The sequence below is a fragment of the Ammospiza caudacuta genome, chromosome 29 (genome assembly GCF_027887145.1).
Source record: "Ammospiza caudacuta isolate bAmmCau1 chromosome 29, bAmmCau1.pri, whole genome shotgun sequence".
NCBI classification, from domain to species: Eukaryota; Metazoa; Chordata; class Aves; order Passeriformes; family Passerellidae; genus Ammospiza; species Ammospiza caudacuta.
In genome coordinates this window covers 1,545,819-1,561,288 of record NC_080621.1, presented here as the reverse complement: position 1 = coordinate 1,561,288, position 15,470 = coordinate 1,545,819, and the positions used below count along the sequence as shown (strand labels likewise).

The following is a 15,470-nucleotide window of genomic DNA, read 5'->3' as shown; positions in this document are numbered from 1 at the left end:
GTTCCCAGTGCTCCAATTAACCCCAGTTCACTCCCAGTGCTCCCAGTAACCCCAGTTCCCTCTCCCAGGAGCTGCTGGGGCTCTCCCAGTGTTCCCAGTCCCATTCCCAGTGCTCCCAGTGCTCCCAGTGCTCCCAGTGCTCCCAGCGCTCCCAGTAACCCCAGTTCACTCCCAGTAACCCCAGTTCGCTCCCAGTGCTCCCAGTAACCCCAGTCCCCATTCCCAGTGCTCCCAGTGCTCCCAGTGCTCCCAGGTCGCTCCCAGTGCTCCCAGTAACCCCAGTTCGCACCCAGTAACCCCAGTTGGCTCCCAGTGCCCATTCCCAGTGCTCCCAGTTTGCTCCCAGTGCTCCCAGTAACCCCAGTCGTTGCCTCTCCCAGGAGCTGCTGGGGCTCTCCCAGTGCTCCCAGTGCTCCCAGTGCTCCCAGTTCACTCCCAGTCCCTCCCGGTAACCCCAGTTCGCTCCCAGTAACCCCAGTTCACTCCCAGTCCCTCCCAGTAACCCCAGTTCGCTCCCAGTGCTCCCAGTGCTCCCAGTGCTCCCAGTGCCCATTCCCAGCACTCCCAGTGCTCCCAGTAACGCCAGTTCCCTCTCCCAGGAGCTGCTGGGGCTCTCCCAGTGCTCCCAGTGCCCATTCCCAGTGCTCCCAGTAACCCCAGTTCGCTCCCAGTGCTCCCAGTGTTCCCAGTGCTCCCAGTGCCCATTCCCAGTGCTCCCAGTGCTCCCAGTTCGCTCCCAGTGCTCCCAGTAACCCCAGTCCATCCACAGGAGCTGCTGGGGCTCTCCCAGCGCTCCCAGTGCTCCCAGTCCCCATTCCCAGTGCTCCCAGTTCGCTCCCAGTGCTCCCAGTTCGCTCCCAGTGCCCATTCCCAGTGCTCCAATTAACCCCAGTTCGCTCCCAGTGCTCCCAGTAACCCCAGTTTGCTCCCAGTGCTCCCAGTGCTCCCAGTTCGCTCCCAGTGCTCCCAGTGCTCCCAGTGCCCATTCCCAGTTCGCTCCCAGTTCGCTCCCAGTTGGCTCCCAGTGCTCCCAGTAACCCCAGTCCGTTGCCTCTCCCAGGAGCTGCTGGGGCTCTCCCAGCACTCCCAGTGCTCCCAGTGCCCATTCCCAGTGCTCCCAGTGCCCATTCCCAGTGCTCCCAGTTCGCTCCCAGTGCTCCCAGTTCGCTCCCAGTGCCCATTCCCAGTGCTCCCAGTGCCCATTCCCAGTTCGCTCCCAGTGCCCATTCCCAGTGCTCCAATTAACCCCAGTTCGCTCCCAGTGCTCCCAGTAACCCCAGTTTGCTCCCAGTGCCCATTCCCAGTTCGCTCCCAGTTCGCTCCCAGTGCCCATTCCCAGTGCTCCCAGTGCCCATTCCCAGTTCGCTCCCAGTGCCCATTCCCAGTGCTCCAATTAACCCCAGTTCGCTCCCAGTGCTCCCAGTAACCCCAGTTTGCTCCCAGTGCCCATTCCCAGTTCGCTCCCAGTTCGCTCCCAGTGCCCATTCCCAGTGCTCCCAGTAACCCCAGTCGTTGCCTCTCCCAGGAGCTGCTGGGGCTCTCCCAGCGCTCCCAGTGCTCCCAGTTCGCTCCCAGTGCTCCCAGTGCTCCCAGTGCCCATTCCCAGTGCTCCCAGTGCCCATTCCCAGTTCGCTCCCAGTGCCCATTCCCAGTGCCTCCAGTGCCCATTCCCAGTGCCCATTCCCAGTGCTCCCAGTTCGCTCCCAGTGCTCCCAGTAACCCCAGTCCGTTGCCTCTCCCAGGAGCTGCTGGGGCTCTCCCAGCGCTCCCAGTGCTCCCAGTGCTCCCAGTTCGCTCCCAGTGCTCCCAGTGCTCCCAGTTCGCTCCCAGTTCGCTCCCAGTGCTCCCAGTGCTCCCAGTAACCCCAGTCCCCTCTCCCAGGAGCTGCTGGGGCTCCATCGCCGTTTCCTGGGGGAGCTCCGGGGGGCGCTGGGGGGGCCCGGGGGGGGGCGGGCGCTGCCCCCCCTGTTCCTGCAGTACAAGGAGAGGTACGGGGGGGGGGCCTGGGGGGGTCCTGGGGGGATTTTGGGGGATTTTGGGGGGTCCTGAGTGAATTTTGGGGGGTCCTGAGGGGATTTAGGGGGGTCCTGAGGGGGTCTTGGGGGGATTTTTGGGGGGTCCTGAGGGGATTTTGGGGGTCTCGGGAGGCTTTTGGAGAGGACCCGGGGGGGTTCTGAGGATAATTTGGGGGGGGGTCTTGGGGGGATTTGGGGGGGTCCTGAGGGTGTTTGGGGGGGTCCGGAGGGGATTTTGGGGGGTCCCGAGGGGGTCTTGGGGGGATTTGGGGGGTCCTGAGGGGATTCAGGGGGATTTGGGGGGATTTTGGGGGCGGAATTGGGGGGTTTGGGGGGTTTGGGGGGTCCCGAGAGGGTCTTGGGGGGATTTTGGGGAGTCCTGAGGGGATTCAGGGGGATTTGGGGGGATTTTGGGGGGTCCTGAGTGAATTTTGGGGGGTCCCGAGGGGGTCTTGGGGGGATTTGGGGGGTCCTGAGGGGATTCAGGGGGATTTGGGGGGATTTTGGGGGGTCCTGAGTGAATTTTGGGGGGTCCCGAGGGGGTCTTGGGGGGATTTTGGGGGGTCCTGAGGGGATTCAGGGGGATTTGGGCGGATTTTGGGGGCGGAATTGGGGGGTTTGGGGTGTTTGGGGGGTCCCGAGGGGGTCTGGGGGGGGATTTTGGGGGGTCGTGAGGGGGATTTGGGGGCATTTTGGGGGTGGAGTTGGGGGGTTTCGGGGGTTTGGGGGGTCCCGAGGGGGTCTTGGGGGGATTTTGGGGGGTCCTGAGGGGATTTGGGGTATTTGGGGAGAATTTGGGGGCGATTTGGGGGGGATTTGGGGGGTCCTGAGGGGATTTTGGGGGGTCTTGGGGGAGATTTAGGGGGGTTTGGGGGGGTCCTGAGAAGGACTGGGGGTCACGGGGTGGGGGGATTCGGGTGGGCTTTCAGAAGATATCCACAAATTGTTGTTTTTTTTTTAATTTTGCGTGAGTTTCGTCGGATTTTGGGTGAATTTTATCTGATTTTGGGTGAATTTTGTTGGATTTTGGGTGAATTTTATCAGATTTTGTGTGAATTTCGTCGGATTTTGGGTGAATTTTATCGGATTTTGTGTGAATTTTGTCGGATTTTGGGTGAATTTTATCGGATTTTGGGTGAATTTTGTCGGATTTTGGGTGAATTTTATCTGATTTTGGGTGAATTTTTCAGATTTTGGGTGAATTTTTCAGATTTTGGGTGAATTTTGTTGGATTTTGGGTGAATTTATCAGATTTTGGGTGAATTTTATCGGATTTTGGGTGAATTTTATCGGATGTTGGGTGAATTTTGTCGGATTTTGGGTGAATTTTGTCGGATTTTGGGTGAATTTTATCAGATTTTGTGTGAATTTCGTCGGATTTTGGGTGAATTTTATCGGATTTTGTGTGAATTTTGTCGGATTTTGGGTGAATTTTATCGGATTTTGGGTGAATTTTGTCGGATTTTGGGTGAATTTTATCTGATTTTGGGTGAATTTTTCAGATTTTGGGTGAATTTTTCAGATTTTGTGTGAATTTTGTCGGATTTTGGGTGAATTTTATCGGATTTTGTGTGAATTTTGTCGGATTTTGGGTGAATTTTATCGGATTTTGGGTGAATTTTGTCGGATTTTGGGTGAATTTTGTTGGATTTTGGGTGAATTTTATCAGATTTTGTGTGAATTTCGTCGGATTTTGGGTGAATTTTATCGGATTTTGTGTGAATTTTGTCGGATTTTGTGTGAATTTTGTCGGATTTTGGGTGAATTTTATCGGATTTTGTGTGAATTTTGTCGGATTTTGGGTGAATTTTATCGGATTTTGGGTGAATTTTATCGGATTTTGGGTGAATTTTATCTGATTTTGGGTGAATTTTTCAGATTTTGGGTGAATTTTTCAGATTTTGGGTGAATTTTGTTGGATTTTGGGTGAATTTATCAGATTTTGGGTGAATTTTATCGGATTTTGGGTGAATTTTATCGGATGTTGGGTGAATTTTGTCGGATTTTGGGTGAATTTTATCTGATTTTGTGTGAATTTTGTCGGATTTTGGGTGAATTTTATCGGATTTTGGGTGAATTTTATCGGATTTTGTGTGAATTTTGTCGGATTTTGGGTGAATTTTATCGGATTTTGGGTGAATTTTGTCGGATTTTGGGTGAATTTTATCGGATTTTGGGTGAATTTTGTCGGATTTTGGGTGAATTTTATCTGATTTTGGGTGAATTTATCAGATTTTGGGTGAATTTTATCGGATTTTGGGTGAATTTTATCGGATTTTGGGTGAATTTTGTCGGATTTTGGGTGAATTTTATCTGATTTTGGGTGAATTTTGTCGGATTTTGGGTGAATTTTATCGGATTTTGTGTGAATTTTGTCGGATTTTGGGTGAATTTTATCTGATTTTGGGTGAATTTTTCAGATTTTGGGTGAATTTTTCAGATTTTGTGTGAATTTTGTCGGATTTTGGGTGAATTTTATCTGATTTTGGGTGAATTTTGTCGGATTTTGGGTGAATTTTATCGGATTTTGTGTGAATTTTGTCGGATTTTGGGTGAATTTTATCGGATTTTGTGTGAATTTTGTCGGATTTTGGGTGAATTTTATCGGATTTTGGGTGAATTTTATCGGATTTTGGGTGAATTTTGTCGGATTTTGGGTGAATTTTATCTGATTTTGGGTGAATTTTTCAGATTTTGGGTGAATTTTTCAGATTTTGGGTGAATTTTGTTGGATTTTGGGTGAATTTATCAGATTTTGGGTGAATTTTATCGGATTTTGGGTGAATTTTATCGGATTTTGGGTGAATTTTGTCGGATTTTGTGTGAATTTTGTCGGATTTTGGGTGAATTTCATCAGATTTTGTGTGAATTTTGTCGGATTTTGGGTGAATTTTATCGGATTTTGTGTGAATTTTGTCGGATTTTGGGTGAATTTTATCGGATTTTGGGTGAATTTTGTCGGATTTTGTGTGAATTTCGTCGGATTTTGGGTGAATTTTATCTGATTTTGTGTGAATTTTGTCGGATTTTGGGTGAATTTTGTCGGATTTTGGTTGAATTTTATCGGATTTTGGGTGAATTTTATTGGATTTTGGGTTTCCACCCCAGGTTCCTGCTCTACGGCCGCTGCTGCAGCCAGGTGGATTTTGGGTGGATTTTGGATGAATTTTTTAAAATTTTTGTGTGAATTTTGCTATAATTTTTGTCAGATTTTGGGTTAATTTGGGGTTATTTTGGGTTTCCACATCAGGTTCCTGCTCTATGGCCGTTACTGCAGCCAGGTGGATTTTGGGTGGATTTTTGTTGAATTTTGCGTGAATTTTGTTGGATTTCGGGCAGATTTCCCTTATCTTTTTTAAATTTTTGGTGAATTTTGTCAGATTTTGGGTGAATTTGGGGTGATTTTGGGTTTCCACCCCAGGTTCCTGCTCTACAGCCGCTACTGCAGCCAGGTGGATTTTGGATGGACTTTGTTGGATTTTGGATGAATTTTTTTAAATTTTTGTGTGAATTTTGTTGGAATTTTTGTGAATTTTGTCGGATTTTGGGTGAATTTTGTTGGATTTTGGGTTTCCACCCAGGTTCCTGCTCTACGGCCGCTACTGCAGCCAGGTGGATTTTGGATGAATTTTTTAAAATTTTTGTGTGAATTTTGTTGGATTTTGGGCAGATTTTCCTTATCTTTTTTAAATTTTTGGTGAATTTTGTCAGATTTTGGGTGAATTTGGGGTGATTTTGGGTTTCCACGTCAGGTTCCTGCTCTACGGCCGCTACTGCAGCCAGGTGGATTTTGGTTGAATTTTGTTGGATTTTGGATGAATTTTTTTAAATTTTTGTGTGAATTTTGTTGGAATTTTTGTGAATTTTGTCAGATTTTGGGTTAATTTGGGGTTATTTTGGGTTTCCACCCAGGTTCCTGCTCTGCGGCCGCTACTGCAGCCAGGTGGATTTTGGGTGGATTTTGGTGGATTTTGGATGAATTTTGTTGGATTTTTGTGTGAATTTTGTTGGATTTTGTTGGAATTTTTGTGAATTTTGTCAGATTTTGGTTTAATTTGGGGTGATTTTGGGTTTCCATGCCAGGTTCCCTCTCTACGGCCGCTATTGCAGCCAGGTGGATTTTGGGTGGTTTTTTTTGAATTTTGCGTGAATTTTGTTGGATTTTGGGCAGATTTCCCTTATCTTTTTTAAATTTTTGGTGAATTTTGTCAGATTTTGGGTGAATTTGGGGTGATTTTGGGTTTCCACCCCAGGTTCCTGCTCTACAGCCGCTACTGCAGCCAAGTGGATTTTGGATGGACTTTGTTGGATTTTGGATGAATTTTTTTAAATTTTTGTGTGAATTTTGTTGGAATTTTTGTGAATTTTGTCGGATTTTGGGTGAATTTTGTTGGATTTTGGGTTTCCACCCAGGTTCCTGCTCTACGGCCGCTACTGCAGCCAGGTGGATTTTGGATGAATTTTTTAAAATTTTTGTGTGAATTTTGTTGGATTTTGGGCAGATTTCCCTTATCTTTTTTAAATTTTTGGTGAATTTTGTCAGATTTTGGGTGAATTTGGGATGATTTTGGGTTTCCACGTCAGGTTCCTGCTCTACGGCCGCTACTGCAGCCAGGTGGATTTTGGATGGATTTTGTTGGATTTTGGATGAATTTTTTTAAATTTTTGTGGAAATTTTGTTGGAATTTTTGTGAATTTTGTCGGATTTTGGGTTAATTTGGGGTGATTTTGGGTTTCCACCCCAGGTTCCTGCTCTACGGCCGCTACTGCAGCCAGGTGGATTTTGGGTGGATTTTGGGTGGATTTTGGATGAATTTTTTTAATTTTTGTGTGAATTTTGTTGGATTTGGGGTAGATTTCCATTGTATTTTTTTAAATTTTTGTGTGAATTTTGTTGGAATTTTTGTGAATTTTGTCAGATTTTGGTTTAATTTGGGATGATTTTGGGTTTCCACCCCAGGTTCCTGCTCTACAGCCGCTACTGCAGCCTGGTGGATTTTGGATGAATTTTTTTAAATTTTGTGTGAATTTTGTTGGATTTTGGGCAGATTTCCCTTATCTTTTTTAAATTTTTGGTGAATTTTGTCAGATTTTGGGTGAATTTGGGGTGATTTTGGGTTTCCACCCCAGGTTCCTGCTCTACGGCCGCTACTGCAGCCAAGTGGATTTTGGATGGACTTTGTTGGATTTTGGATGAATTTTTTTAAATTTTTGTGTGAATTTTGTTGGAATTTTTGTGAATTTTGTCGGATTTTGGGTGAATTTTGTTGGATTTTGGGTTTCCACCCAGGTTCCTGCTCTACGGCCGCTACTGCAGCCAGGTGGATTTTGGATGAATTTTTTAAAATTTTTGTGTGAATTTTGTTGGATTTTGGGCAGATTTCCCTTATCTTTTTTAAATTTTTGGTGAATTTTGTCAGATTTTGGGTGAATTTGGGATGATTTTGGGTTTCCACCCCAGGTTCCTGCTCTACAGCCGCTACTGCAGCCAGGTGGATTTTGGGTGGATTTTGGATGAATTTTTTTAAATTTTTGTGGAAATTTTGTTGGAATTTTTGTGAATTTTGTCGGATTTTGGTTTAATTTGGGGTGATTTTGGGTTTCCACCCCAGGTTCCTGCTCTACAGCCGCTACTGCAGCCAGGTGGATTTTGGATGGACTTTGTTGGATTTTGGATGAATTTTTTTAAATTTTTGTGGAAATTTTGTTGGAATTTTTGTGAATTTTGTCGGATTTTGGGTGAATTTTGTTGGATTTTGGGTTTCCACGTCAGGTTCCTGCTCTACGGCCGCTACTGCAGCCAGGTGGATTTTGGGTGGATTTTGGATGAAGTTTTTTAAATTTTTGTGGAAATTTTGTTGGAATTTTTGTGAATTTTGTCGGATTTTGGGTGAATTTTGTTGGATTTTGGGTTTCCACGTCAGGTTCCTGCTCTACGGCCGCTACTGCAGCCAGGTGGATTTTGGGTGGATTTTGGATGAAGTTTTTTAAATTTTTGTGGAAATTTTGTTGGAATTTTTGTGAATTTTGTCGGATTTTGGGTGAATTTTGTTGGATTTTGGGTTTCCACCCCAGGTTCCTGCTCTACGGCCGCTACTGCAGCCAGGTGGAAGCGGCCGCGCGGCGCCTGGACCAGCTCTCCACCTGCACCGACCTGCGCATGAAGCTCCAGGTGAGCCCCAAAAAACACCAAAACCGCCCCAAAATCCCTCCCGACCTCTCCGCGAACCCCCCCAAAATCCCAACCCGCGGCCGGAACGCCCAAAACACCCCCCCCAAAAAAAAAAAATCCAACAAAAAATCTCCCCACAAAGCTCCAAAAAGCCCCAAAATCCAAAAATCCCTCAAAACGCCCCAAAATCTTCTCCCGAAACTCCTCATGAAGCTCAAGGTAGGCCTCAAAAAAAACCCCAAAAAATCCCCAAATGGCCCCAAAGTGACACCGATGACCCCAAAGTGACCCCAAATTTGACTCCAAACAGCCCCAAACTGACCCTAAATCACCCCAAAATCCCTGCTGACCCCAAACTGATCCCAAATGACCCCAAACTGCCCCAAAGTGACCCCAAAAAAACCTAAACTGACCCCAAATTGCCCCAAATGTCCCCAAATTTCCCCAAATTTTCCCAAATTGACCCCAAAGTGACCCCAAATTGCCCTAAATGACTCCAAAAAAAACCTAAACTGACCCTAAATCACCCCAAAATCCCTGCTGACCCCAAACTGATCCCAAATGACCCCAAACTGACCCAAAGTGACCCCAAAAAAACCTAAACTGACCCCAAATTGCCCCAAATGTCCCCAATGTGACCCCAAATTGACCCCAAAGTGACCCCAAATTGCCCTAAATGACTCCAAAAAAAACCTAAACTGACCCTAAATCACCCCAAAGTCCCTGCTGACCCCAAACTGATCCCAAATGACCCCAAAATGACCCCAAAATGACCCCAAAAAACCCTAAACTGACCCCAAATTGCCCCAAATGTGCCCAAATGTCCCCGAATGTCCCCGAATGTGCCCAAATGTCCCCGAATGTCCCCGAATGCCCCCGAATGTCCCTGAATGTCCCCGAATGTGCCCAAATGTCCCCAAATGTCCCCGAATGTTCCCGAATGACCCCAAATGTCCCCAAATGTGCCCGAATGTCCCCGAATGTGCCCGAATGTCCCCGAATGACCCCAAATGTCCCCGAATGTCCCCGAATGTGCCCGAATGTCCCCAAATGTCCCCAAATGTGCCCGAATGTCCCCGAATGGCCCCGAATGTCCCCAAATGTCCCCAAATGGCCCCGAATGTCCCCGAATGTCCCCGAATGACCCCAAATGTCCCCAAAGTGACCCCGGATGGCCCCAAAACAACCCCAAACCGACCCAAAATTTCCCCAAATGGCGCCAAAGCGCCCCCCAAAAAACCCCTAAACAGACCCCGAATGTCCCCAAATGTCCCCGAATGTCCCCAATGTCCCCAAATGTCCCTGAATGTCCCCAAATGTCCCCAAATGTCCCCAAACGTCCCCAAACGTCCCAGAATGTCCCTGAATGTCCCCGAATGTCCCTGAACGTCCCCAAATGTCCCCAAATGTCCCCAAATGTCCCCAAATGTGCCCGAATGTCCCCGAATGTCCCCAAAATGACCCCAAAATGACCCCAAACCGACCCAAAATTTCCCCAAATGGCGCCAAACCGCCCCCCAAAAAACCCCTAAACAGACCCCGAATGTCCCCAAATGTCCCCGAATGTGCCCGAATGTCCCCGAATGTGCCCAATGTCCCCGAATGTCCCCGAATGTCCCCGATGTCCCCAGGAGTGCTCCCAGCGCGCCACCAACGGGCGATTCTCCCTGCGGGACCTGCTGATGGTGCCCATGCAGAGGGTGCTGAAATATCACCTGCTGCTCCAGGTGACACCGGGGACACACCTGGGACACACCTGGGACACACCTGGGACACACCTGGGACACACCTGGGGACATGGGGACACACCTGGGGGGGAGGGACACACCTGGGACACACCTGGGACACACCTGGGACACACCTGGGACACACCTGGGGACATGGGGACACACCTGGGGGGGAGGGACACACCTGGGACACACCTGGGACACACCTGGGACACACCTGGGACACACCTGGGGGGACATGGGGACACACCTGGGGGGGAGGGACACACCTGGGACACACCTGGGGACAGCTGAGACACCTGGGGGGACATGGGGACACACCTGGGACACACCTGGGGACATGGGGACATGGGGACACAGCTGGGGACACACCTGGGGGGGAGGGACACACCTGGGGACACACCTGGGACACACCTGGGGACACCTGAGACACACCTGAGATACACCTGGGGACACCTGGGGGGGAGGGACACACCATGGGACACAGCTGGGGACACACCTGGGGACATGGGGACACACCTGGGACACACCTGGGGACACACCTGGGACACACCTGGGACACACCTGGGACACACCTGGGGACACACCTGGGACACACCTGGGACACACCTGGGGACAGCTGAGACACCTGGGGACACACCTGGGGACATTGGGGACACACCTGGGGACATGGGGACACACCTGGGAAACACGTGGGGACATGGGGACACACCTGGGACACACCTGGGACACACCTGGGGACACACCTGGGGACATGGGGACACACCTGGGACACACCTGGGGTCAGCAGCTGCTGATGGTGCCCATGCAGAGGGTGCTGAAATATCACCTGCTGCTCCAGGTGGGACCGGGGACACACCTGGGACACACCTGGGACACACCTGGGACACACCTGGGGACATGGGGACACACCTGGGACACACCTGGGACACACCTGGGACACACCTGGGGACATGGGGACACACCTGGGACACACCTGCGACACACCTGCGACACACCTGGGGACATGGGGACACACCTGGGACACACCTGGGGGGACATGGGGACACACCTGGGGGGGAGGGACACACCTGGGACACACCTGGGGACAGCTGAGACACCTGGGGACATGGGGACACACCTGGGACACACCTGGGGACATGGGGACATGGGGACACAGCTGGGGACACACCTGGGGGGGAGGGACACACCTGGGGACACACCTGGGACACACCTGGGGACACCTGAGACACACCTGAGATACACCTGGGGACACCTGGGGGGGAGGGACACACCATGGGACACAGCTGGGGACACACCTGGGGACATGGGGACACACCTGGGACACACCTGGGGACACACCTGGGACACACCTGGGACACACCTGGGACACACCTGGGGACAGCTGAGACACCTGGGGACACACCTGGGGGCATTGGGGACACACCTGGGGACATGGGGACACACCTGGGAAACACGTGGGGACACACCTGGGGACATGGGGACACACCTGGGACACACCTGGGGACATGGGGACACACCTGGGACACACCTGGGGTCAGCAGCTGCTCATGGTGCCCATGCAGAGGGTGCTGAAATATCACCTGCTGCTCCAGGTGACACCGGGGACACACCTGGGACACACCTGGGACACCTGGGGGGACATGGGGACACACCTGGGACACACCTGGGACACACCTGGGACACACCTGGGGACACCTGGGGACAGCTGGGACACACCTGGGCACACCATGGGACGCAGCTGGAGCACACCTGGACACAACTGGGCACACACCTGGGGCACACTTGGGCACACCTGGGGGACATGGGGACACACCTGGGACACACCTGGGGCACAACTGAGCACAGCTCGGACACCTGGGGCACACCTGGGGCACACCTGGAGACATTTGGGGTCACACCTGGGACACACCTGGGGACACACTTGGGGGTACCTGGGACACACCTGGGCACACCTGGGGACATTTGGGGTCACATCTGGGCACACCTGGACACACCTGGGGCACACCTGGGCACACCTGGGGGTACCTGGGACACACCTGGGGCACACCTGGGGGTACCTGGGACACACCTGGGCACACTTGGAGGGTACCTGGAGACATTTGGGGTCACACCTGGGGGCACCTGGGACACACCTGGGGGTACCTGGGACACACCTGGGCACACTTGGAGGGTACCTGGGACACACCTGGGCACACCTGGGGCACACCTGGACACACCTGGGGCACACCTGGGCACACTTGGAGGGTACCTGGGACACACCTGGGCACACTTGGAGGGTACCTGGAGACATTTGGGGTCACACCTGGGCACACCTGGGCACACCTGGGGGTTACCTGTGCCCACGCTGACCTTTGACCCCCGCAGGAGCTGGTGAAGCTGACCCCGGACGCGGCCGAGCGGGAGCGGCTCAGGGGGGCCCTGGACGCCATGAGGGTGGGGCTGGGGGCGGCTGGGGGTCCTGGGGGGGATTTGGGGGGTCCTGGGGGGCATTGAGGGGGATTTTGGGGGCATTTGGGGGGAGATTTGAGGGAGATTTGGGGGTCCTGAGGGGTTTGAGGGGGATTTTGGGGGCATTTGGGGGAGATTTGGGGGGTCCTGAGGGGGATTTGGGGGGTCCTGAGGGGGATTTGGGGGTCCTGGGGAGGGTTTGAGGGGATTTTGTGGGGATTTGGGGGAGATTTGGGGGGTCCTGGGGGGGATTTGGGGGTCCTGGGGGAGGGATTTGGGGGATCCTGGGGGGCATTGAGGGGGATTTTGGGGGGATTTGAGGAGAATTTGGGGGGTCCTGGGGGGGATTTGGGGGAGATTTGGGGGGTCCTGAGGGAGATTTGGGGGAGATTTGGGGGGTCCTGAGGGAGATTTGGGGGTCCTGGGGAGGGTTTGAGGGGATTTTGTGGGGATCTGGGGGAGATTTGGGGGTCCTGAGGGGGATTTGAGGGGACTTTGGGGGGTCCTGAGGGGGATTTGGGGGGTCCTGGGGGGCATTTGAGGAGAATTTGGGGGAGATTTGGGAGGGTTTTGGGCTCCTGAGGGGGAAATTTGGGGGAGATTTGGGGGGTCCTGAGGGGTTTGAGGGGGATTTGGGGGGGGGGGATTTGGGGGTCCTGGGGGGCATTGAGGGGGATTTTGTGGGGATTTTGTGGGGATTTTGGGGGGAGATTTGGGGGGTCCTGGGGGGGTTTTTGGGGGAGATTTGGGGGGGATACTTGGGGGGGATTTGAGGGGACTTTGGGGGGTCCTAGAAGGGATTTGGGGGTCCTGGGGGGATTTGGGGGGCTCCCAAGGGGGATTTGAGTGCAATTTGGGGGAGGATTTGGGGGTCCTGGGGGGGGTTCTTCTGGGCAGGATTTGGGGGGGCATTTGGAGGGTTCTGGAAGGGATTTGGGGGTCCTGGGGGGGATTTGGGGGTTCCCGGGATAATTTGGGGGTTCCAGGGTGGGATTTTGGGGGTCCTGGGTTGGATTTTGGGGTTTCCAGGGTGGGATTTGGGGAATCCCGGGGATATTTTGGGGTTCCGGGGGGTATTTGGGTTTTCTGGGTGGGATTTTGGGGTTCGAGGCAGGTTTGGGGCTCCAGGGTGGATTTTGGGGTTCGGGGGAATTTGAGATATTTTGGGGTGTCCAGGTGAAGATTTGGGGGTTCCAGGGTGGGATTTTGGGGGGTCCTGGGTTGGATTTTGGGGTTTCCAGGGTGGGATTTGGGGAATCCCGGGGATATTTTGGGGTTCCGGGGGGTATTTGGGTTTTCTGGGTGGGATTTTGGGGTTCGAGGCAGGTTTGGGGCTCCAGGGTGGGATTTTGGGGTTCGGGGGAATTTGAGATATTTTGGGGTGTCCAGGTGAAGATTTGGGGGTTCCAGGGTGGGATTTTGGGGGGTCCTGGGTTGGATTTTGGGGTTTCCAGGGTGGGATTTGGGGAATCCCGGGGATATTTTGGGGTTCCGGGGGGATATTTGGGGTTTCTGGGTTTTGGGATTTTGGGGTTCCGGGGGCATTTTTGGGTTTTCTGGGTGGGATTTTGGGGTTCCGGGGGGGGATTTGGGTTTTCTGGGTGGGATTTTGGGGTTCGAGGCAGGTTTGGGGTTCCAGGGTGGGATTTTGGGGTTCGGGGAATTTGAGATATTTTGGGGTGTCCAGGTGAAGATTTGGGGGTTCCAGGGTGGGATTTTGGGGGGTCCTGGGTTGGATTTTGGGGTTTCCAGGGTGGGATTTGGGGAATCCCGGGGATATTTTGGGGTTCCGGGGGGATATTTGGGGTTTCTGGGTTTTGGGATTTTGGGGTTCCGGGGTGGGATTTGGGTTTTCTGGGTGGGATTTTGGGGTTCCGGGGTGGGATTTGGGGATTCTGGGTGGGATTTTGGGGTTCCGGGGTGGGATTTGGGGCTCCAGGGTGGGATTTTGGGGTTCGGGGGAATTTGAGATATTTTGGGGTGTCCAGGTGAAGATTTGGGGGTTCCAGGGTGGGATTTTGGGGGGTCCTGGGTTGGATTTTGGGGTTTCCAGGGTGGGATTTGGGGAATCCCGGGGATATTTTGGGGTTCCGGGGGGATATTTGGGGTTTCTGGGTTTTGGGATTTTGGGGTTCCGGGGTGGGATTTGGGTTTTCTGGGTGGGATTTTGGGGTTCCGGGGTGGGATTTGGGGATTCTGGGTGGGATTTTGGGGTTCCGGGGTGGGATTTGGGGCTCCAGGGTGGGATTTTGGGGTTCGGGGGAATTTGAGATATTTTGGGGTGTCCAGGTGAAGATTTGGGGTTCCAGGGGAGGATTTGGGGGTTCCCGGGATAATTTGGGGGTTCCAGGGTGGGATTTTTGGGATTCTGGGTGAGATTTTTTGGGGGTTTGGGGGATTTGGGGGATTCTGGGTTTTGGGATTTCAGGGGGGGGGGATTTTGGGCTTCACTTGGGATTTTGGGGATTTTGGGGTTCGGGGGTCTCTGACCGGAGCCCCCCCAAACCCCGTCAGGACCTGGCCCAGTGCGTGAACGAGGTCAAGCGGGACAACGAGACCCTGAAACAGCTCACGAGCATCCAGCTCTGCCTGCACAACATGGTGGGGACCCCAAAAAACCGCCCAAAACACCCCAAAAATCCCCCCCCCCAAATAAAACCCCAAAATCCCCAATCCCCCCCCAAAAAACCCCAAAAATAACCCCGGGGACCCCCAAATGATCCCAGATGATCCCAAATCCCCCCCAGTGTGTGTCCAGCTCTGCCCGCACAACGTGGTGGGGACCCCAAAAAACCTCCCAGAACACCCCAAAAATCCCCCCCCCCCAAAAAACCCCCAAAATCCCCAATCCCCCCCAAAAAACCCCAAATTCTCCAACCCCCCCCCAAAGAACCCCCCAAAAAACCCCCCAAAACACCCCAAAAATCCCCCCCCCAAAAAAACCCCAAAATCCCCCCCCCAAAAAAACCCAAATTCTCCAATACCCCCCCCAAAGAACCCCCCAAAAAAACCCCAAAAATAACCCCAAAAATCCCCCCCAAAAAAACCCAAAATCCCCAATTCCCCCCAAAAAATCCAAAATTCTCCAACCCCCCCCAAAGAACC

The 15,470-nt window shown here is 52.3% G+C and overlaps 1 protein-coding gene across 1 annotated transcript in view; it reads left to right on the top strand.

Annotated features, from left to right (window-relative positions):
- Positions 1-15,470, top strand: part of VAV1 (vav guanine nucleotide exchange factor 1) — an 80,927-nt gene that overhangs the window by 14,993 nt on the left and 50,464 nt on the right. Inside the window, exons 8-12 of the mRNA XM_058821415.1 lie at positions 1,882-1,988; positions 8,091-8,187; positions 9,819-9,914; positions 12,282-12,350; positions 14,880-14,966. Coding sequence (XP_058677398.1) covers positions 1,882-1,988; positions 8,091-8,187; positions 9,819-9,914; positions 12,282-12,350; positions 14,880-14,966 — 456 coding nt within the window. The remainder of the gene's footprint in view (positions 1-1,881; positions 1,989-8,090; positions 8,188-9,818; positions 9,915-12,281; positions 12,351-14,879; positions 14,967-15,470) is intronic.